The following is a 22,936-nucleotide window of genomic DNA, read 5'->3' as shown; positions in this document are numbered from 1 at the left end:
TTGTGCTCAACTCACGAGACACTCAATAGGACCAGTTTTTGATACAGCCCACATTTCCCCATTGGAAACCCACATGAAGGCCAGTTCCTTCTAATAGTCGAGCTGCCGGGGATGATGGGAGATCCTGATTGGCAGTTAAAGCGGTGGCACTCTGACCCGCTCGCGTGACTGAGGAGATGGTGACAGGGGCGCTTGTGGCATACACCCTCACTCACACACGCAACTACACACACTCACACAAGTTAATACACTCACTCTCTCAATCAATCACCCATTCTCTCTCTCTCTCTCTCTCTCTCTCTCTCTCTCTCTCTCACTCACTCACTCACTCACTCACTCACTCACTCACTCACTCACTCACTCACTCACTCACTCACTCACTCACTCACTCACTCACTCACTCACTCACTCACACACACACACACACACACACACACACACACACACACACACACACACACACACACACACACACACACACACACACACACACACACACACACACACACACACACACACACACCCTCTCCTCCCTCCGCCTTGAACAACCCCCTGCCTGTCGCTGCCTATAAAAGTGGCGTTGGCATGAAACAATGCAGATTCCTACCCAGTGACTGGAGCCCATTTGCCTTTTGTGATGGATTTTTATACTGTAGGGCTCGGTACGCACGGTCGCAGAGGGGAGATGGAGATGGAGATGGAGATGGGGAGGGGGAGGGCATGTGGAAGGGGGCTGCTTATTGTCAGCCGAGCCCATCTTAAGGCCTTTGTTTAAGAGGGTAAATGCCCACATGTTTAAACTGGCGACAGCAGTGCCGTTTATCACGCTAAGCCATCTCTTTGCCAGCCGCAGCCTGACGATCAAAACGTCAAACTTGTAGCACTGACAGATTGAGTTATTGCAGAGAATATTTTGTTTCATTATGACCCGAAAGAAAGAAGCAAAAACACTTGCGACAAAAGTTTGCCATCAGGGATTGTTCAGAGAAATTGACTGCCGTTTTTCAATATTCTGAACTCGAGATATGTTGTGACTGTATTCCCCATCCTGCAGCACCAGATAAATCATTCTCCAGTCTTTTGGATGTCAAGCCATTCAAGCCCTCTCCCCACTAAATGGACTCCCCTGTGATTGCAAGTGTCTGTGAAACATTGAAGAATCTCGTTTTGATCCTTGTGTACTGCCTTGTTGTCTTGTAGTGCCTAAGTCTCAGCTTGGGAGTTCATAGCAGGAAAATGGCATTTTCATTCGTCAAAATGAACGTCAAGTGAGGTCAATGTGGATATACGCAGAGAAATCCTTTTTTGACAGGCGTGAGGCGGGATTCAACAAAACATTCAAATTGGTTCAGTCTCAGCGTTCAACTGTCTCTCAGCCGTTCAGTTGCAATTTTGGACAATAGACCAGAAAGGGTTCTTTGCAGCCTGCAAATTGAAAGTCATGGTTGATGATGGTCCAGATTGATTTGCATTTAAAAAAGAAAAGAAAATCTATTATACACTGTTGTTGTAAAGAGAACTATTGTATGGGCTACAATCCAATGACCACCTAATCATCTTGCTCTTCCTCCTCCTCCTTCTCCTTCTCCTCATCTTCTTCCTCCTCCTCCTCTTCCTTTCTCTTTCTTCAGCGAACGACCGCTCGCGGGACAAGGGCAAGTTGCGACCAAAGAGCGAGGGCTTTGAGCTCTACAATAACACGGTGCCCAACGGCTCCGGCGAGAGCCCTCAGGGGGCCTGGGACAACTACCCCGAACCAAAGAAGATGGGCACGGAGGAGAGGCTACTCAAGAACCGGGCCGACCACAGGTCCAGCCCCAACGTGGCCAGTGAGTAAAAAAGACAGAAGGGAAAAAACCCTTGGTCCAGGCACTTCAGTTGGTTAATGTAGTAAAAAATAAACTTTATTTAAGGGGCAAATGCATTAAAAAAACTCCAACGCGTTTCGGCGCTGTGGCCTTCATCAGGGTGGCCAGTGAGTAGCTTTATCATGGCAGTGGTTCCCAACTTAATCTATAATAATCTATTATCTAAATTAACACCAGCCAAATACTGGTGACAAATCAGTTTGGCTGGTAGAAAACAAACAACTTACTGCACACTTTGACCCATTAGTGAGTGTGGGTTTGGCTTGTAAGATTAAGATCTACTAGCTATTTTGGCTGGTGATGAAAAAAGGGTCCTTCATTTAGGGTCGCGATTATAACTGTCTGTGTCTGTTATAAACCGGAAAACAACTAGTCCATGAGAAAACAATGCCAATGAGAAGCCTTCAGGACGAAGGTCATCACGCGCTTCAGAAACGCTATTTTCTTGAAACAAAAAAAAAAAAAAAAAGGTAAAGGTATCTGTTGGGTAATGTGATGGCTGAAAAGTTTCAAAGTTAAAACACTGTTCTATGCAATATTTATGTGATAAACTGTACATGTAAAGCACCTCATCTTACTAAAGATATGTGAACAGACTGTTTTTTTTTGTTTGTTTGTTTTTTTAATGATAATAATAAAAAAGTATCAACAGTAGTGATTTGTAGTCATTGCGTACTTGGAGGCACACAGAGCATACTATAGCCACTGAGGGGTAGAGAGAGAGATCTGATCCCCTCTCCGTTTCCATTGCAGATCAAGCCCAGAGTCCTGGAGGGAAGCCGGTATACACTGGAGCCCCTGGGAAAATCACCTCCGTCTCCACGGGCAACTTGTGTGCTGACGTGAGTAAAATCATGCACACACATGACGCGCGCACACACCCACTCCCACACCCACACACACCCACACACACCCACACACACCCACACACACACACACACACACACACACACACACACACACACACACACACACGGACAGAAAAGCATGCGAACACAGGCACACAGATAGAAGTAAGTGCGGTCACAGGAAAAGTACAAACGCACACAAAAGCAAACAACGTACGTTCCAAGTGTCTGTTCCATCCCAAAACAACATCTGATTGGGGAATGTTACACGCCTGTGTTACAGCGCTTAAAAAAATGCCTCTTGCCTCTTTCCCAAGGTCATTGACTTTTAGTGAGCACACGATAGCCCTATTATAGCCAATGGCTCTTCCTTATTTGCAATTCCAAGCACGCACAGGAAACAGAGCTCTCCCGTTTCATTAGTTAGCTGCTTATCCCTCTGTACAGGAACTTTAAGCAACGGCGAAATGCCAATAGAAGTCATGCACGTGCAGTAAGCATCCTGCGGGTACTTCCCCCATCCAGCCGTTGTTTGGCCTGGCCTCATGCATTGTAAGCGAGACACTGCCTTTGATCTTGCTTTGCCAAGGGCCTCCAGGCAATTAATCCTAATCAAGGACCTCCACACCCAAGCCAGTCATCACCACTACCACCACCACCACCACCACAACCTCCAAGCTAGCATCACCCCATGCTGCAAACCCAGTCAACAACATCGCACACAACCTCCAACACCACCCCCATCCACCACCACCACCACCCCCATCCCCATCCATTGTGCACCCCTTATTGCAACCCTCCACCTCCAGATTACTCTATTCTACAGCAGGAATCCTGTAGAGCTGTGTCTCCCAAACGTTTTGTGTTACGAACCCCCCCCCCAACCATTTTTTCCCTTTAAAACATGAGTACCCCCCTCGCTCATATTCTGTATATCCATCTCCTGTGTGGTTAGTGGGGTATGAGGAGTCAGTGTAGTTTGTCACAGAACCCAATCTGGGCCTGAAAGCACATGCCTGCACTGTACAGCAGGTTGCCCTCCAGTTGTATTCAGATACACAGAATCTTGAAATGTTGGCAAGCCGTTTGTTCCAGTATCCAAGGATACAAAGATACCATTGACCTGCATAGAGATATGTGCATAGAGATCGTGGGTGAAGTCATTTACAATCGCAATATGATGATAGAAGGCAATCTATTCATTTTTTGTAAAAAAAATATATAATTTCATTAATTTTTGTATAGTATTGTCATTGTTTTTTTTTTCCTTTGTATCCACCCCTGATGTGCGTTTCCTCCTTTTGGTCTGTAGGAGGAGCCCTCTCCGCCGCGCCCCGAGGCCTACCCCATCCCTACGCAGACGTACCCCAGGGAGTACTTCACCTTCCCAGCTTCCAAGTCCACAGACCGGGTGGTGCCTTCGCCCAACCAGGCCTGGCAGAACAGCGAGGACAGACCCCCCATGGATGTCCATCACAACAACAACAACATGTCCATGCAGGTGTGTGCTAGGGGGTGAACCCGGGGTCTGCACTGTATGTGTTTTTCTGTGAGTACATCAGAGAGTGTGGATGTGGAGTATAAGTGGGAGGCACAAATAAACCCTCCAGTCTTGCTTGATAAACTCATGGCAGGCACTCCAAAAAGCAAAATGGAGGAAGGCGTTAGATTAAAAGGCCCTTATTAAACATGACTAATACATGCTTGAAAAGCCAGCATTTTGACCTGAATAGTTGTAGTTGAAAAGGAAACAGATTGTCACCATTGTTACAAACCTGGTTACGGTAACGGTTGTAAGTTCTAGTTCTTGTTGTGAGAGACAGCTTCACTTCAGCAGTTCTGTGCGTGTCGTACAGTATGAGGAATGTGTTTTGAGTGTAAATTTTGTTCTGATCTTGTGGCCCGTTGTTACATCATTCATGCACTTTGAAGTGGAAACCCGATATACCACATAGTTACAGTTACAGTTAGTTCCTCTCTGATGGGGCGCACATTGGACAACCAGCATTCAGATTCAAATCGGTTGCACAACATGCAAAGAGAGGGAGGCACTCCCCAACACATTGGCGTTGTTATTTGTCATGAAACCAGATGTACAATGTAGCAGATTATGTATGTTAATCTTGTTGTTTTTGTTCCCTGGCTGGCACAGAGTGTGCTGCAAAGAAATCATAAATGTCTTCAACACGTCTTGTCTATGCTCCCAAATATTTAATGGCGCAACGTCTCAGACGCAGAGTCTCTTCATCAAGTGCATCCAAGTTGTGGACGTTTAGTTTATCTTTCCGGTTATCTTCTGTTTGGTCCAGCACCTGTGTCACTGATGTGCGTGCGTTCTCTGCGGGGTTTTTTTGTTTTGCTTTTTTAAAGAGTGTGCTGCACTCAGTTCACCTAGTTCTGTGCATGTTGTAACAGTTCCCTATTGTTGACATGGCATTTGAAATGGAGATGGATACACAATACGGATATGGAGTTACGCAGCCTATTTTGAATGCAAATCCTTTTGTTTTTGTTTCCCGGCTCCTGACAGACAGGGTGCGTCACTCTGTCCGATTACTTCTGAGCATGTTGTAACGGAGCATATTTTTGTCCTATCGCCGAGAAGGATTTGGAAATAAAGCATAGCTTAGTACGGCTCCAGTGAGTTCTGTGCACGTTTTAATGGTGCATATGTCAAGCATATACAATGGTGCATATACAAGCTTTTGTCCCAAAGCTTCACCCTCCAAGCCTATCATTATTGTCCTGGAAATAAGTAATAAAAACAATAATGATGACGATTATGATGACGGTGATGGTTAACCAGGCCACGCCCTCTTAGTGACTACTAGTCAGGCCAGGAGCAATACAAATATCGTTTCTAAGCTCCGGAGAAATTGGGAACTCACCCACTTTGTTGGGAACCAATCAACTTTGAGCAGCACCAACGGCCCAAGGCAGTGATGTGGTTTAAAGGAGAGACGTTCTATTGGGACTAAAGAAAAGGTTTGGTTTAAGCTTGGCACAGCCTTTTCTGGCCTCGGCCAGTAGCAAGCCAAGGGAGGCGGGTCAACCATGCCTTTTGGGAAACGTTAATCATTATAGACTTTGTCAGACCAAGTCTCAAAGAGATTTGACAGTCAATGATCATCAGGCAAGGTGATGATGATGATGATGATGATGATGATGATGATGATGATGATGATGATTTATGTTTATGTTCACAGTACAGATTTCCACAGCCCATTCTGTATATAAACTCTGTCATGTTCTCTTCCGCGTGGCAGAGAGTGGCTCACTCCCAGGAGGACCTGTGCGACGTGCCGGGGGGCTACATGCAGCAGCCGTCTCCCCGCGAGCTGGACTACCAGCAGCAGCAGCAGCAGCAGCAGCACCCGGCCCACATGCACCCGGCCCACCTGCAGCAGCACCAGCGCAGCGGCAGCGGCGAGCACTGGAACCAGCAGGTCTCCTCCTCGCTGGAGTCCAGCACCTCCAGCCAGGAGCACCTCAACCTCAACTACGCCAACGCCTCCGTCAGCACCAACAGCCTCAACAAGGCGCCCAACAACAGCAACAGCGTCGCCCACAAGAGCGGGCCGGGCCGCTGGAAGACCCCCGGGCCCCCGGGACAGGCGCAGCCCACGGGTCCGCCGCCGCCGCAGCAGCAGCAGTCCCAGGGCGGCGGTCCCCCGGGCCCTCACTCCGGCCAGCCCACGCGCAGCGACCTGCCCCCTCCTCCGCCACCCCCGCCGGCCCACTACGAGTACGAGCCCCAGCCCGAGCTCCCGCTGCCCCCTCCGCCTGTGTCCCAGCAGCAGCAGCAGCAGCAGGCGGCGGCGGCGGCAGCAGCGGCCGACCGCAAGAAGCGCGAGGAGCAGCAGCGCTGGTACGAGAAGGAGAAGGCCCGTCTGGAGGAGGAGCGCGAGAGGAAGAGGCGGGAGCAGGAGAGGAAGAGGGACCAGATGCGCGGAGGCCCGCCCCCACAGCAGCAACAGCCCCCCGTCCACAACCAGCACGGAGGCAGCGGCACCCTGCCGCCCATGGGACACCCCCACCACCCCCAGCACATGGCCCCACCCGGCGGGCCCCCCATGCAGATGCCTCCTCCCCAGCACCAGCACCAGCAGCAGCCCTACATGGCTCCCCCACAGCCCCACCAGCCCATGCCAGCAGCAGCAGCAGCAGCAGCACCGGCACCCCTGCCCAGCCGGCCTGAGAAGCTCTCCAGCCTGCCTCGCGGGATGTCGGGCCCCACGGGTGGTGCCCCCGCCCCAGCGCCCCCTCCTCCCGGCGGCGTGGGAGGCGGCGCTGGGGGCGGGGACACGGTGATCCGCGAGCTCCTGCCGCAGCAGCAGCCGCGGACCATCGAGCGGCGCGACCTGCAGTACATCACCATCAGCAAGGAGGAGCTGGCCGCCGCCGTGGCCAGCGACTCGCTCTCGCCCGACCCGTGGAAGCGCGACGCCCGCGAGAAGCTGGAGAAGCAGCAGCAGCTGCAGATCGTGGACCTGCTGGACCGGGAGATCCAGGAGCTGCAGGCCAAGGCCGAGCGCAGCGCCGAGGAGAGCGACCGGCTGCGGAAGCTCATGCTGGAGTGGCAGTTCCAGAAGCGGCTGCAGGAGTCCAAGCAGAGCGACGACGAGGACGACGACGACGAGGACGAAGATGTGGACACCACGCTCATCATGCAGAGGCTGGAGGCCGAGAAGAGAGCACGGGTGAGGACGGGAGAGGGGAGGGGGGGTGGAGAAGGAAAGAGAGAGAGAGAGAGAGAGAGAGAGAGAGAGAATGAGATGGATGGATGGATGAGTGTGTATGGATGGATGGATGAATGTATTTATGGATGGAGGGGGAGATGAGTTGCCTCAATTCCCGTCACACCCTTTTTAAAAGAAAGGGCGCTGCGTTGGCTTTGAGGCAATTTTTTAGTCATTTCAGGATCCTAACTGTGTTCTTAAGCTTGAATAACATTGGTAAGATTTAATCATGATTAGATAATGTGATTTGACCCTGTATTCTTCTCTCATTCTGTCGATCTTTAACTGTCTAAACAATGTGACTCTTTTTTTTCCATGTCCTGAAATGACTCGTCGTTACTCTGTCAGCTTTACAACCATCGCCCAGGCTTTGTTTGGTTGCCATGCCTAAATAGCGTGCTGCTTTTTGTCTTGTTTTAACTGCTCTATGTTCCCTCTCAAAGGATTCCTCTTACCGAAAAGCCTTAAAGAAAGAGGGGTGCGTGCTGTTGCAGGGGAAAACCACACACACACACACACACAGAAAACAGCATAATAATGGTGAACAACAGCCAGCCGTATGGCACAGACACAAGCGCATCGCTGCAGGCTCGGATACCTTACTTGCAGAGCCGGCCGCATACCAAGAAGTTTGGCAGCAAAGCGCAATTATTGCTCTCTAGAAGAGAAGAGAATGGGACAGGGCGAGACGGGGGGAAATTAGATAACATTTCCACAAGAGTTCACACTCACACAGTCCTCAGTAGAGGAAGTGAAAGGCGAGGACTCACGGCGGAGGGCAGTGAATGCTTCACCTCATGCCAAGGTCAGGGGCGGGCAGGTGTAGTGCCCTCTAGTGGCAAGGGAAGGAAAGTATCTCAGCAGTGAATCATGTACTGTTCCAACTGCTCGTCCATGGGACAGATGAGATGACGGTACCACTCAGGGCAGCAAAGGTTGCTAATATTTTCTGAAAATGTAACATTGTAATGTAACATTTAACAAAGGCCGGTAGAAAGAAATACACCCATCTTAAAAACGGCTGTTTTTAATGGGGGCCTGTCACTTTAAAAGCTGATACCACTAACTTGGCTGTGAATCCAGAAGGGTTATCATACAAATATGATAGCGACAGACATGTATCTTTTCAAAAAATATAAGCAACCTTTGCCCCCATGAGTGGTACCAATATCTCATCTGACCCGTGGACTATACAGGCAGATTGGGGAAATTCCGCTAGATGTTATTATACTTTGCTTTTTCTATATTCCTTCCTCCAATATTTTTTTTTACTCTCTTTTCTTTTTTTGCAATTTGCACCTGCACCGCCATGCTTCTGTCATCGCTTGTGCTCTGCTGTGCTGTCTCTCTGGCTGCAGGGACGAATGGCAAAGTGGACAGCAGGCTTTCAGCTTCGTCCAACAAACATGCGCACACACACATACACACACACTGGTCGAAACATAGGCCAACCTGGATAATTAAGTCAACCGACCGATACACAGCAAACTTTCAAGCAGGTTTTTTCTCTTTTCTCAAAACAATAGATAATTCAAAAGTATTAGTCTCTATTGCATTTATTACTATCTATTACTATACTACTTCACTTTTTAATGCAAAAACATGGAATCCGAAGATTTCGGCCCATTTTTCGGCTGCCCTCATCACTTCTTCTGAAACGTCCTTTGACAAATGAAACTCTGCTGCAGAACAGATGGCCATTTAGATGACTGGCCCACTATTGCTCACACGTAACATTTGATGAATGGGAAAGACGAGCAAAAAAAACATCTGTGTAGGATGATAATGAAATGATTGGCTTGCAAACCCTGATGTGACGAGCTGGACTTCACATGGAAAATGTAAACGTAAGCAAGTTAGCGTGAATGTGCCCTTTTTTGACATTCGGTAAGGCAATGTTCAACTCGCCGCTCCTCTGGCTTGAGTGAAGTGTTTAGAGTTGATAGCCCTTCATTAGAATAGATCATTGCCTTAGTGGTGAGTTGTGGAGGGGAGGGGAGCACATCTATGGAATGAAGTGCGGATTCCTGGATAAACCTCGTGCTTCTTCAGCCGCCTAGCGGAGCTCTTCTCTAGGTAGGGGGCTTTGGCTGGGGATGGGGATGGGATGGGGATTGGGACGGTGGTGGTGGGCCATTGACACTAATCAGTCCCATACCGCTCCGGAATGTTCCTGGCAGCACATCACTGCGTTCCAAGCCCAAGCAATGTTTTCACTTTTATCTTCTCTCTTTTTTTTCTGTTACCCCCCCACCCCCTTTTAACTCCCTCCCTCTCTGTCTCTCTCGTCGTGTTCCTTTCTTTTATTTCTTGTTTCCTCCTGTCCTAAATCACCCTCTCTCCTGTCTTCTGTTTGCCCTTCCCCCTTCCCCTTCTTCCTCTGTCTCTCCTTCTCCGTCGGTTTCCTTTTTTTTCTTTCTTTCCTGCAGCAGACTGCTGTCCCAGCAATCTCTGTACTAGACTTGGTACGTTCTTTACGCTCGAACACTTTCCTGTTTGAGACTCCACCTGTGACTTCCTTCACTGACGCTCATTCTCTCAAACCGCCCCCCCACCCCCATTCCTCCACCTCCTCCTCCTCCCACCGCCTCGATCATCACCTTGCCTCTCCTCCAGTGCTCCTGGGGTGTTGGAGGAGGCTGGAAGGGAGTGAGTTGGGTAGGGGAGGGAGTTTGGGAAGAGGGGTGGGGGGTGGGGGCCGTCTCTGTGGGGCTGCAGCTCCTGGGCAAAGCATTCTGGGTTGTGCACTGGCTGTGATGCCCCTCCTTCACCGCTGAACTGCTGCTGAGGAAGTGTGCTTTCAAAAGTACCCTTTCTAACAATGTCCTGAGTCGTTTGTCCTTGCTTGCTTTGCTTGCTTGCTTGCACAGTACGCTTGGTTTATTTGAAGTTTTTTTTTAAACTTTGCCTCAAAACGTGCCTTTTGTCCTTGTAAACTCCTGATGAAAACTCCTGATTTCCACTACCTGCTAGAAAATGTCCTCCAAATTCACGCTGACCTACCATGTGGAGCTTCGAACCGAACCGAACTTGGGTGAATCGAACCCAAGTCGACTGATTATTGGTTTACCACGTTAGACTACACCTGTGTTAATCTGAAATCAGAGGGAGCACCAGTCTATCCAGTTTAATAGTACACATTCTGAAAAACCTTAATTTAATGTTACTCTGCTGCCCTTTATAAGGGCATAGCTTCCTTCTCTAAACCACGAACTACAAGCTCAAATATATAAAAAAAATACCTCAATCCCCATGCAATAGCTACAGCCATGTCTCAAGACATGAATATGCAAACGTCTGGTCCAGGACATTGGCATCCTTGCCTCAACCTTGGCAAGGGGAGAGAGAAGCAGGCCTTACCTCAACACAGCTGGTCAGTACAGTGAACGTAGGACAGCCATGAATGAGGGGGAGAGGTCTCTCCATGCATGACCCAGGACCTCTCCCCCAAAACCAGTGACTCTTCCCGCCTGCACACTTCTGGGGCCGCTCTTCATCACTCACCTCCTCCCCATCATCCTCATCCTCATGTGTGCTGGTGCTCATAGGGCTGTTTTGTGTCTTCATGTGTGTGGTATTTGTACAAGTGTTGTGGGGTTTTTTCCATCAGCCTGTTGTGGTGCGATTTTTATCCAGACATCTGGCGCCGTTTGACTTGTCTTGAATGTTGGGTTCCAGTGGAAGTGTTATAGGCGTGATGTTGTTCTCAACTTTCAATCAACTTATTTATATTTTTTATTTTGTCAGCTGAAGCAGCTGTAGAGCAGGGTATCTGCTGCCCTGCTGGTGATTGCACACACCACATTTCCTTCTATCTCTTTGTCTTTTTCTCTCCTGGTCTGTCTGCATGCTTGGGTATGCCCCTCTCTCTCTGTGATTCTCTCACTATCCACCTCAAATAAACATTACCAAAGGCCTAAGTACATGTATAGTTAAAAGCAGACAGTTTAACCATGCACAAAAAAACACGTATTTGTGCTCCGCTGTGTGTACGATACACTGTCGTATTAGATAACTCTGATCACAACTCTGTCGTTGTGCGTATAAGAAATCCAGATGATTTTCTGAATTGCAGCACGTTGGCTGTGCCTTGCCCTTAAATTACTGTTGGCTTTGACCTCTGTATTTTAGTAGCGAGTAGTGAAACTGTGGTGGCTGAAGTCATTGCCTACCAAAACGGGCACTGTGTGGGAAAACTATATTTGTCCAAAGACTATATTTGGGCAATTCTGTCGGAGAACAGAAGTTCAGCGTATAAAGTTAGTCACAGCTCACTGCGATATATTGGTTTAAGGCAGAACAAAACCCCAGTTATCCCTTTCATTACACATTTTATTGTTTACGTGGAGATGATCAACAGCGCATCCCTCACAAGGTCCCCAGTCATTTCTCGGGACCCAGACGTTTTTGAGATCCATCTGTGCCGTGCCATTGCACTCATTCGTGACTTGTGACTTGTGTTTGGTGTTGCGTTGTGCCGATGATTTACTGTTTTTGCTATTGTGGTATTAAAAACACAAACGGGGGGAAAAAACCCGTAACAAAAGAAAACGTGGAAGCCACAAAAATGTCAAGGTTCTTTTAACACGTTGTATGTTTGGTGCCTGCCACCCCCCATTCCCCCCCTCCCCTTCCACAGCTGCAGGATGAGGAGCGGCGGAGGAAGCAGCAGCTGGAGGAGATCCGCAAGCGGGAGGCGGAGGACCGAGCCAAGCAGGAAGAAGAGAGGCGCTGGCGGGAGGAGGAGAGGAACCGGCGAGAGGCCGAGGAGAAGGTACACCTCCACAGCCAGCGGCCCTAGCAGCCGGGAGCACGCCTCAGCTCCATGGAGTCCAGAGGGTGTCTCTTAAGTTGTGATTTACCTATGCAGAGAAGTCATAATGCCATTTATATGAAGGCTTTCTTTTAACGTGATAATTGCTCCAACAGCATTTTCCAGTCCAGAGAGTTTTCTTAAGAATCTCTCAAGTTGTGATTTACAGATGGAGAAATGTTTCAATGCCATTTATATGAAGGATTTTTTTAAATGTGATTAATTTTATATGACTCCTTCATGTAACTGGGTTTTGATGTCTTCAGGATTTTATTCCCGTAAATCAGAGTATGTTGAAATATTTGTCAGGAGTGTGGTTGGAATATTTGAATGTACTGACACGTCTTAATTTAAAAGTTGTGTTATTTTGATAGACTTTGTCGCCTGAAGATAGTTTTGAAAGGTTTGTGCCAGTACAAAAGTCGGTCTATTTCCCCAGTTGCATTATTTTCTTCACAGAGCACGTCCTTGTGGCCATATTTATGTCAACTGTGTCATGGCAAACTGTCGTCAACCTAAACAGCCCGAGGACCTATTGTCATCTTTGTTGTGGAGACAGAGAGAAAACAATCTTACCGTCTTTACATAGCGGTAATCCCATGCCAAGTCAGTCAGAAACCACTCGTTGTAACCCAGGGCAGGCAGAAAATAGATGACTGTTGTTGTGTCATTGTTAAAAAAAACACTGAGATCTCTTGAGGGTTGTGGCTCTCATCACAGCAAACAACTCGCATGCAATGCTGCCTTCTACTACGAGAGGAGCAGACAACACAGAAGCCAATTTTGCTCACTGAAGTTCTGCTGCATCTGTGGTAATCTATGACTGTAAGAAGACTGAAGAAGTAATGTTTTTGTCTCCCTCAGACAGGTTTTTTTTTGAGAATTGTTAAAAAGGAATAAGGGGTTGAAAGATGATTGTGTTTTGTAATTCTAAGCGCTGCAGTATTTCTATAGTTGTATTGCTAACATTTTTTTAAGGTTTGGATTTCTGAAGTTGTGGCGATCTCTGAATCATCAGTGGTCTGAACACAGTGGTCATTCCATTCCTCGTTCCAGAAGTCTTGACACGCTCCCAAAACCCTCCATTGTTTTTCCGTGTTTGGTCACCTCAGTCACGTTCGTTCCATTGGTGTTGTCAAGGTTGCATTTGTGAATCATTCCGTTTTTCAGACCACTGGTAATTCAGAGTCCTGCTATGATATACCCCATGTCAAATTGCATGTCTTGAATATGTACCTCCACCCCCCCTTGCGTGTGTGTTGGTGATGTGTTACACCCCCTCTCACTTACACGACTCCCTAAAGAGCATGAATCATGTCAGTGCCATTTCAGTTTCAGGTTTTTGGTTCAGAATCCCCAGTATTTTGTCTTTTTTTGGTCATCCTTCATTCCTCATAGGCATTGCTTCTGGTCAGTCAGTCCATGAGTGGTCCCCATCCCCAACCCTAAGCACCTAACCTAAGCTATGGCTTAAGTCATAGCAAAGACATCTTGGTCAGTGTCCCACCACCACCACCATCTTACTTTATCACAGGTCAGCCCCACCCTTGCCCTACAGTGATCCGAACAAAGGCCGATCAAGGTCTTCTTGGAGATGGCCAGTGAAGTCTTCGCCAAAGTCCCCAGCAGTCCTTTGAAGGGTCCCTCAAATCCAGCCCTTAAAAAGTCACCTGTCCTTGGGAAAAGAGGACCTCCCCCCAGATTAGCCCCCAGGATAACGCCACCCTTGGAAAAAAAGAAAAAAGAAAAGAAAAGGGAGAAGAAAGGATAGTCACGCCAAAATTCCCAAAATTTCAGATATTCCTCACCAGTTCCAGCCCACTACTTTTTTAGGGCTCTTAGGAACAGGTTCAAACTGAGAGTCGACCAAGTTACCAGATGATATAAACACACACACACAAACGCAAGGGGGAATGAATGAAAGAGAAGTTTGACTCTGTAGTCCAGACACCAGTTGGCACCTTAAAATGTGCCCTTGCACTAACCCACAGTGTCTAGCATCTTGTAGCTTTAGCAATACAGTAGCTAGATCACCAACTAACCCCCTGGTAGCGTAGCCAACGGTTAGCCACTTGCTAACCCTCTCTAACCAGCTCTCCCCCATCACTGTTCCACCAGAGGAGACAGGAGGAGGAGTACTATACACGCCTGGAGGCGGAGAGGCGCCGGCAGCACGAAGAGGCCGAGCGCAAGCTGCTGAGCCCCGAGGAGCCTGGTCTGTACAGGCCGCCCCTTCCCAAGGACTACCAGCCCCCCCCTCCCGCCTCCCCCTCCTCTGCCAACACTAACCACAGCAGCAGCAACAACAGCAGCAGTGCTCCACCGCCCCCGCCCCAGAGAAACACCTCTTACCTCAAAACCCAGGTCGCCTCCCCCGACACCCTGTACACTGCCAAGTTTGTCTCGTACAATGACGAGGAGGAGGAGGAGGAGGAGGAGGTGAACGCTGGCAGCGGCCCAGCAGGTCAGGTTACTACTACTACCGCTAAGCTCTCGGCCACCCGGAAGTCCTATGGTGACCTCCCGCCGGCCGAGCATAAGCCACAGCCGCCGCCCCTCGCGCGAAAGCCCCGGCCCATGTCGGACGGGATCTTCCTGTCCAGTCAGTTCCACCTGCCTGCCGACAATGCCAACAGTACTAGCGGCCGGGCAGGCCACGGGCCTCCAGCCCCGGCCACCAAACCCGCCTTCATTCCGCTGGCAAATTCGAAAGGTTAGAGACGGAAGACGAAAGAGGAGAGAGGAGTAAACGCCCCCTGCCAACTCCCCCTATCCCACCCCCCTCCCCCAACCACCCTCATCCATCTCCCCTCCCCCCCATATTCCCTGTTCACTCCTCCTCATTCTTTCGTTTATATGTCACATCATTTTTTTGTCGTGTTCCTGTTTTTGTGTAGTTTTTAGGTGAGAGGGATATCGATCATTCCCACTTTCCCCCTGTCCCTCTCACACTTTCTTCCATCCTTTCCACCAACTTGTCCGTAAAATATAGTCTTTGCGTAGAAGTAGCCAATCATTCAATGTGATCTCTTTTGATTTTTTTTGGTAATGTCCCTCCACTATTTTCCATCTCTTTGAGTGTTGTGTTTATTCTAATTTAGTTATATGTCGTTCGTGTGTAACTTTTTTTGGTCCCTTTTTTTCAAAAAAAAAAAAAAAACCCTCCCCCCCATGTAATTATCGTCTATCTTCAATGAATCCTCACTCCACTGTGCGTAAAAGCAATTGATTATTCTCTCCCTCCTCATCCAGAAAGAACAAAAAAAACTAAAACAAAACAATCAAAAATCAATCCAATCAATCAATCAATCAATCAACCAATCAACCACCAATCACCCCCAGATGTCCTATCAAAGTACTGTTGGTGTTGCCCCTTCCCCCTGCGCCTATCTGTCTGGTCTCACTCCGTGTGGGTTGCCCCGCCTCAGCGCTCCGGCCTATTGGCCACGCTTGCTGTCAGTCACCCGTCGGTGGTGGGCTCCCTTAGCAACAACTCTCCTCAGTACTAGTCTGACTTGGCACTAAATAGAAGTATAAAGGGGAACTGATCTGAAAGGAATGAGGTTTTGTTTGTTCATGGCTGTTTGAAAGGTCGGAGAGGTGATATTTAAGCACTTCGAAAGAAGATATTTATATTATCTAAGCTTTAAATTGTAATTATCCTTCACAAACATCAGTTGAGGATTGGGCTGTATCTCAAAGTCAAGGATCCTGGCCTTGCTAGGACGTGAAACGCCCAGTGATTCTTTGGTGAACTCCGCGGAGTATCCAATCGTTGGGCGTTTCACGTCCTAGCAAGGCCAGGATGCTTGACTTTGAGATACAGCCGATCATCTTGTCATTTTTCAACAGAGGTCTGGCTCCCTCTGGTGGAGATTTTGAATGTTAATAGTGGTGTGGCATTTACATCATCTTTTTTTTTGACAGAATGGCATAGCCTATACACATGGTTTACTAAGCTAATTCAGATAAATATCAAATAATTAAATGAAATTTAAGGAAATGCCGTAGGTTAGTCTCATATTTGTAGTGGCATATTTATTATTTTAGTGCTTAGTAGTATTTGGTTCCTACCTTGTGAAAAATGAGATCAGATCTGATTCAGATCAGAAACGGTTAAGAAAACTTTGAACAGCCATGAACAAATGGATGCCAGTAATGCAACGCAGTCAATGCAGAGTCTTCTTGCAAGCTCCAGTGTTTGCCTCACTGCATCCTTACACCTGCATGTCACACCTACACAGGTGCCCTGACACTTGCCTTGACCCGGACCAAACAAGCCAAGAGACCGACCATCCTTGACCTGAGTTGCATTACAATTCCTTCTGATTGGAAGACCAAGCACTAACCTTGGCACTCTCGCCAAAGTTTTAATTGCATTTCAAATAATAATAATAATAATAATAATTAAAAAAAACAGGCCAAACTGCTTTCATGCTTATGCACGCACCCCCTCCCTTTGCTTTTTTGTTTTTTTTTAAATGACCACTAATTTCAGTTGACACAACCAAACAACAAAATCCATTGCTGTTTACTGCCTTTGCTTTTCTGCTTTCCCCCCCTCCCTCTCATAAGACCATTCATGTATGTCAGGAGCCTCCTTAAACACACACAGTCTGACTCATTGTTGTAATGCGTTGTGGTGCATCACCACCCTCCAGTGTTGGTCACCTGTGTACAAAAACAAGTAATTTATTACCTATTCAGTAGATCATGAGACGCTTCTGTGTGGTTTAAGGTGTGCTGCTGCTTTAATCCCGTCTGAGTCTCCTGGTTGTCTGTCTCTGTGCCTCTGTGTTTGTCTGGCATCTTGCTTCTTTACCTGCTGCCTCCTCACCGTACCCACCCAATCCCCCACCCACTCATGCACACATGTACAAATGCAAACACGCACACTACACACACATACTGTACCACTGTCAGGTGCCACTTGGGCTAGGTCCACATTTGTGCGTTTGTAACGGACGTCCAGGTCATTCAGTAGAGTCATTGATTGGAAAATGGAGCTTGTGAACAAGCTGTTTGAAAACAGCAGTGTAATGATGGAGTGTGATTTTTGTGGGCAGAATGTAGGCTTAAACCCACAAAATGAAAAAAAAAAAAAACGCACACATGTGGAGGTAGCCTGTCTTAATGTTGATCTTGAATTTCACACTGAAGTAGTGCTCTTTACTGGCAGCATCGGCGGCAGCAGAAGAGCCCCTGGTCAAAGCCCCAACATCAGCACCTGCAGCAATATGCAGATTATGTCAGATAGTCTAAACCGTATGTGCCTGGCTTCATCTCAAAGGGATATTGCGTAGGATTTTAGGATCACAGAAATATGTCTTTTTTTATTTTAGTTCTCCGGGCTTCTCCGTTATATTATCCTTGGCTCAAACTGAAGTCTGTCTCTTTTTTTTATTTCTTTATCACAATAAATGCACCAGTATAAGCCTACAGCTGGCTCGACCAATGGGATTTAAAATCCCTGAAAGAGCTGCATTTCGGTGCTCCAGGGCGGTGTTTGCTTTCTGTTTTCTCAGCGTGTGGTTTTCCCTTAAGGAACAGATGTTGGAAAGGCTGAGGCCTGTTATAGAGCAAAAAGCCTTGACCCCCATTTTTAGCACCACAGTCTTTTCACTCCCTGAAATACCCGCCAATGCTCTGCCAGTGAAGGGCTCTTCTTGGTTCACACTTAGGCCAATGTGTGTTTTGTGTCTGCCCAATCGTCACTCCCAATTCATTCTTCATTTTTGTTTTGGGAAACAGAAACCTGCCTTCCCAAAAAAAAGGCCACACATGCATTTGGATTCTGGTTGTGCTGTACGCCCTGGAAGGCAAGCACGTCATAAAACTGCTCCCAAAACATCTAGACACTGTTTTGAAAATCACTTCAAGATGATTAGAAAGGCAGCGTTTTGATCTTAAGATCATTGTCAGAAAATGGCTGTCAAAGGTCCGGTGATGAAAACGTTGCCATTTCTACATTTAAATTCGGGAATAATTTCAAGTAGTATGCATACGCTTTTTTTTTTTTTTTTTTTTATCGTTCTAGTCCTCTATTTAGTTTTTGAGCAGGCACCTATTAAAGTATGTTTGCATACTATTTGCACGTGTTAAACCACGTTTTGTCTACGTTTGTATGGACAACCAGGGCTAACTTGCGCTGCGATTCAAGAAGGTTGTAGCACGGGACTAGTGTTCCCCAGACACATTGACATATGAGCCTTGGGGAAAATGCTTATTTTGGGGGGACAGTGAAAGATGGAGGTCAGGGAGTGGCCCACAGAAAGGTCAGGAAACATGTCTAGCCCTAACCATCTGAGTTAGTGCATTAGCACAACACCGACTTTGGAACCACACTTCAAGTAAATTATGGAAAGACACTGAGGGAATTCTCAGATATTCAGATTAGGTACACAGAAAGACTGCTGAAACATGACAAGAAACATTTTATTACAAGAAAACATTGAATCCTGTTGACCTCCAACCTTCACAGTTCCCCTGCTTCTTTCACAGACGCTGCTTCTGACATGCTGCCTCTTGATGCTAATCTGCTCAGTCCTGCTCTTCAGCTTTCCGCAGTCTTGGATGACAAATAGAGATGCCTTATGTTGTCTGAAGATATTGCAAAATAAAAGTGGCTGGGTATTCCATGAAAGCATCTCGTGCTGGTTCATAATTGGCAATCTTCAGCATATTTAATTGAACACACTATGAACACACTATAGATATGATGCTTTCAGCAGCACAGATGCTAACCACGTTTATTGAATGTGGAATGTATAAAAAGTACTTCTGGATCTTAATCCTCTTTTCTTTTTAGCTCAGTAGATTTTGCAATACCTTGAGGCATCCTATATTCCGATGGTTGAATGTAAATGTTTCAAAATTTTCACTTCTCGTTCTATTTTTCCCCCAAATAATCGTAACAGGATATAATTCGTACACTGGAAACTCAACAGGGCTTGTAGGATCAGGGGAAGTTTACAAGGAAAAGTGGACAAAAAGGTGAGTGTTCATGCTAAAGTATTGTAGAATTTACTGATGTGTGATATACAGGGGGTGGACAATGAAACTGAAACGCCTGTCATTTTTGTGTGGGAAGTTTCATGGATAAATTGGACCAGCCTAGTGGCCAGTCTACATACCAGCAAGACACAAAGACTTGCTGTCTTGGTCAAAGATGCATCAGCAACACGCACCAAGAATTTTTCCTTTTTTGAACTCCCGTAATTGTATTGCAATATTTTTTAGCAAAACTGTGCTCTTACCCTGTTAATTGAACCTTCACACTGCACTCTTACTGGTGCAATGTGCAATTAATGAAGACTGGCCAACAGGCTGGTCCAATTTATCCATGAAACTTCCCGCACCAAAATGGTAGGTGTTCCAGTTTCATTGTCCAACCCCTGTACTTCCAGAGAAGAATTCCAACATTTCAGCCTGACCTCAGATGTATTGGCAGAATATCTGGAAAATGCACACCACAGTTGTCTGTTCAAATATTGATGTGTATTGGAGGTAAATAGTCTGGCTTAGTTGTCCTGGACCTACCCTGCCATTCAAAAATAAAATTCTCTCTCAGTGGCTCTGCTGGCTAGCCTGGTTCCTACCAGACCTGTGTGTGTGTGTGTGTGTAGCTCTGGAGCCCCCTGGTGACGTTCAACACACGCGGAGGTCTGGGAGCATGTAGCAGGAGTCCACTTCTCCAGTCAAAAAAAATGAGTGGAGCATTTATTGCTTCAATATTAATGGCAGCTCTCATTGAGGAGACACAGGACTATATTCAGGGTTCCCACTGGTGCTTGAATTCCTTGAAAATGCTTGAATTTCGAAAAGTGTTTTCAAGGTTGTGAAAATGCTTGAATTTTTGGTGAAGTGCTTGAAATTTGTGTCAAGTAAAACTCTGTAAGCCAAATAAAGGAAAAAATCTGAGGGAGTGAGATGTCAGATGGGATTTGCCATTCGACACCCTAAAATTGATGACAATGCAAGAAATTGCATCTTAAAAACACAACATTTTCTGGGGAAGGACCCCCACACCCCCTTCTCACGACCTATTTAAAAGTGCTGGAAAACTAGAAGTTTGGTGCTTGAAGGTGCTTGAAAAGTGCTTGAATTTGTTCATGAAAAAGGTGTGGGAACCCTGAATATTGGCGCATTAGAGATCGACAGAAAACAATTTTGAAGGAATTTGTTGCTATTTAAGCAATACATGCTCCGATTATTTTTTGAGTGGAGAAATGGAATCCTGCTACATGCTCCTAGAGGTAGTGGAGCTTAAGAAGCTGCAACTGTTGGTGACCAATGACCCTGAAAGGGGAAAAAAATTACTTGGTATTGCTTTACCTCCTCCACTAAGGCCCTATGTTATCCCGATTTCGTATTGCTTTACCTCCACTAAGGCCTTGTGCTGTTGCTTGCAGTGCCCCCGATCAGAACAACGAGATCTCAGGCGCACCACCGGAGAGCCTGACGTTTAAGGAGCGCCAGCGTCTCTTCTCCCAGGGCAAGGAGGTGTCCAACAAGGTGAAGGCCTCGCGGAAACTCATGGAGCTGGAGAACGAACTCAACACAAAGTAGTCTGGAGCCTTAGCCTTGGGGGAGAGGAGGCTGGGAGACCTGAGACGCAAACCCAAGACCCTCTCCTCCTCCTCCTCCTCCTCCTAAAATCCGTTTGTATTTTTTATTTTTTTTTTCTGTTTTGTTTTGAGAGAGTAACTGGACCATTAAATACTATTTAGATACGTCATTGCAATAAGAGAGACAATACTGCGTAATTTTCCCTCGAAAGGATTCAAAGTTAATATTGAAAAAAAAAGCACTGTAAAATGTTTTAATTATATTAAGAAATTTTCAATCACGTGAAGGGGGTTATATTTTGTTTGTCATGAAATTTCTTCGGGGGGGAAAGATGCATATTTTCTCATTTTAATGTTTCATTTTTTTAATTAGTATTGAGTAAGGTGGGATATTTTATGGTGTTTTATGCTCTTCTCTGCATTGCAAATTTCCCACTTATTTTTATGTTTTCCATGAAAATAAGTTCCTGAAATAGACCAACACTATTACTGTCATCTACATTGCCCAGTACTCTGAGCGAAGCTTTTTTTATAGGGGAAGGGGGGTAAGGAGACTGGTATTATCCACTACCCATTCCATTTCAGCACAGAGGGCGTTAACCGTCAATCGTCCCTCTGAGCGTTCCGACTGTCTACTTCACCTCACAGCACTGTAAAACCGGTTTCCATGCGTCTTTGTGTAGGCTAAAACAGGGAGTTCCCTTGAACACTTACATCCAAGAAAACGGAAGTACTTGTACAACAAACCTCTCAATGCCACCGTGCAGTCTGTATTCTTTGGGTAAGAGAAACTAAGCGACATTCCTGCTTCAACTTGCAGACCGGCAACATGCATCATTGTGTTTGTGCTTCAATGTCTACCATTTTTGTAGCCTCTATTTAATCCTTTTACATAAGGATTGATGGTTTCAGTCGTCTTTTTCTCCTCCTGACCCCCTCAGTGGTTTCTCGTTTGACTTTGCAACATTTATTTGATTTGAATGGATATTTGCATAGGGTGAGTGACTGGTGTGATCAGACTGGCTTAAAACTGCAATATGACAATGGTGAGAAAAGTCTGGGGGAAATGGTTTTCAAATTTAAGTCACAAAACACTAAACGTAGGAATGTAACATTTACTTAGATAATATTTATTTGATAGTAATGATTTTTTTGCGTATTTATAACAAAAAAATCCGTTTTAATTCAAACGTGGAATTGGAAACCTATTTTCAATTGTTGTGACCCACCCACACCCCTTTCAATTTTTATTCTTTATTTTTTTATTATTATTATTTTCTTGGTCAGACCATGCTTACAGCATATGGAAGGATTTTGTTATTGTCATAGACCAATCAAACCACTGCATTGGACACAAACAACTGGTGGAATTTGGGGGGGAAGGGGAACAGTATCCGATAGACACCTGCATCTCTGCTCACAAATGTCTAGACTTACTGAACATGTTGTGTAAATAATTTAAGAGATCAAAAACCTGACTTTACTTTGTACATTATAATTAATTATCTATAATGTTCTAGTGTCAATACCCTCTTTTTTTGCTCAGATGATGTAAACTGACATGTACACATGATTTTTTTTTTTTCCATTCTAGGTTACCGGTTTATTTGGTTTCATTTTATCGGTTGTTTCATGTTAGGCTTTTGTAAATCAAATAAATACAGATTTTACAAAAAAAGTCACATTGTACAATTTCTATTTTTTTCTTCTTCTTTATTTTTGAACAGTCATACAACATGTTTTAATATTTAATCATGGTGGTGAGCAATGATTCATCACGGCAATGCATTAACCACCACAATTTTAGTCTCTGAAATACTATCAGGTGTTTGTGGCTCAAAATAAATTATTATTGTATTTTGGTGTGTGTGCGTGCGCGTGTGCACGTGTCTGCCTGCTACATCGGCCATTAAAAGTGCACTTCTTATTCAGTGTGCCCCTTTTTCTTATATTAGCCTATTCCGTGGCTAAGGGAAGTTGAGAGGGGGGCACAAAGAGTAAGTTGTCTCCAGCCCAGGCAGAGGGAGGGCCCCCCACAATTGGGTCCCTATTACCAGAGAGAGTAGAGAGAGAGAGGTTCCATTGGACCATTGTTTCCGGG

General features: G+C 46.2%; 1 protein-coding gene across 5 annotated transcripts in view; it reads left to right on the top strand.

Moving 5' to 3' along the window:
- Positions 1-22,512, top strand: part of afdna (afadin, adherens junction formation factor a) — a 186,077-nt gene extending 163,565 nt beyond the window's left edge. For 3 of the 5 annotated variants that reach the window (XM_063222919.1, XM_063222922.1, XM_063222918.1), the window contains 8 exons: positions 1,632-1,829; positions 2,622-2,710; positions 4,029-4,217; positions 5,983-7,416; positions 12,095-12,229; positions 14,387-14,981; positions 19,186-19,261; positions 20,680-22,512. In XM_063222919.1, coding sequence (XP_063078989.1) covers positions 1,632-1,829; positions 2,622-2,710; positions 4,029-4,217; positions 5,983-7,416; positions 12,095-12,229; positions 14,387-14,981; positions 19,186-19,261; positions 20,680-20,836 — 2,873 coding nt within the window. In that variant the 3' untranslated portion in view covers positions 20,837-22,512. The remainder of the gene's footprint in view (positions 1-1,631; positions 1,830-2,621; positions 2,711-4,028; positions 4,218-5,982; positions 7,417-12,094; positions 12,230-14,386; positions 14,982-19,185; positions 19,262-20,679) is intronic. The other 2 variants (XM_063222921.1, XM_063222920.1) reach the window with 2 other exon arrangements.
- The last annotated feature ends 424 nt before the right edge of the window (positions 22,513-22,936 follow it).

Source organism: Engraulis encrasicolus, chromosome 18 (genome assembly GCF_034702125.1).
Source record: "Engraulis encrasicolus isolate BLACKSEA-1 chromosome 18, IST_EnEncr_1.0, whole genome shotgun sequence".
NCBI classification, from domain to species: domain Eukaryota; kingdom Metazoa; phylum Chordata; class Actinopteri; order Clupeiformes; family Engraulidae; genus Engraulis; species Engraulis encrasicolus.
The sequence above is the reverse complement of the archived record's forward strand: the minus strand, read 5'-3'. Positions and strand labels throughout refer to the sequence as shown.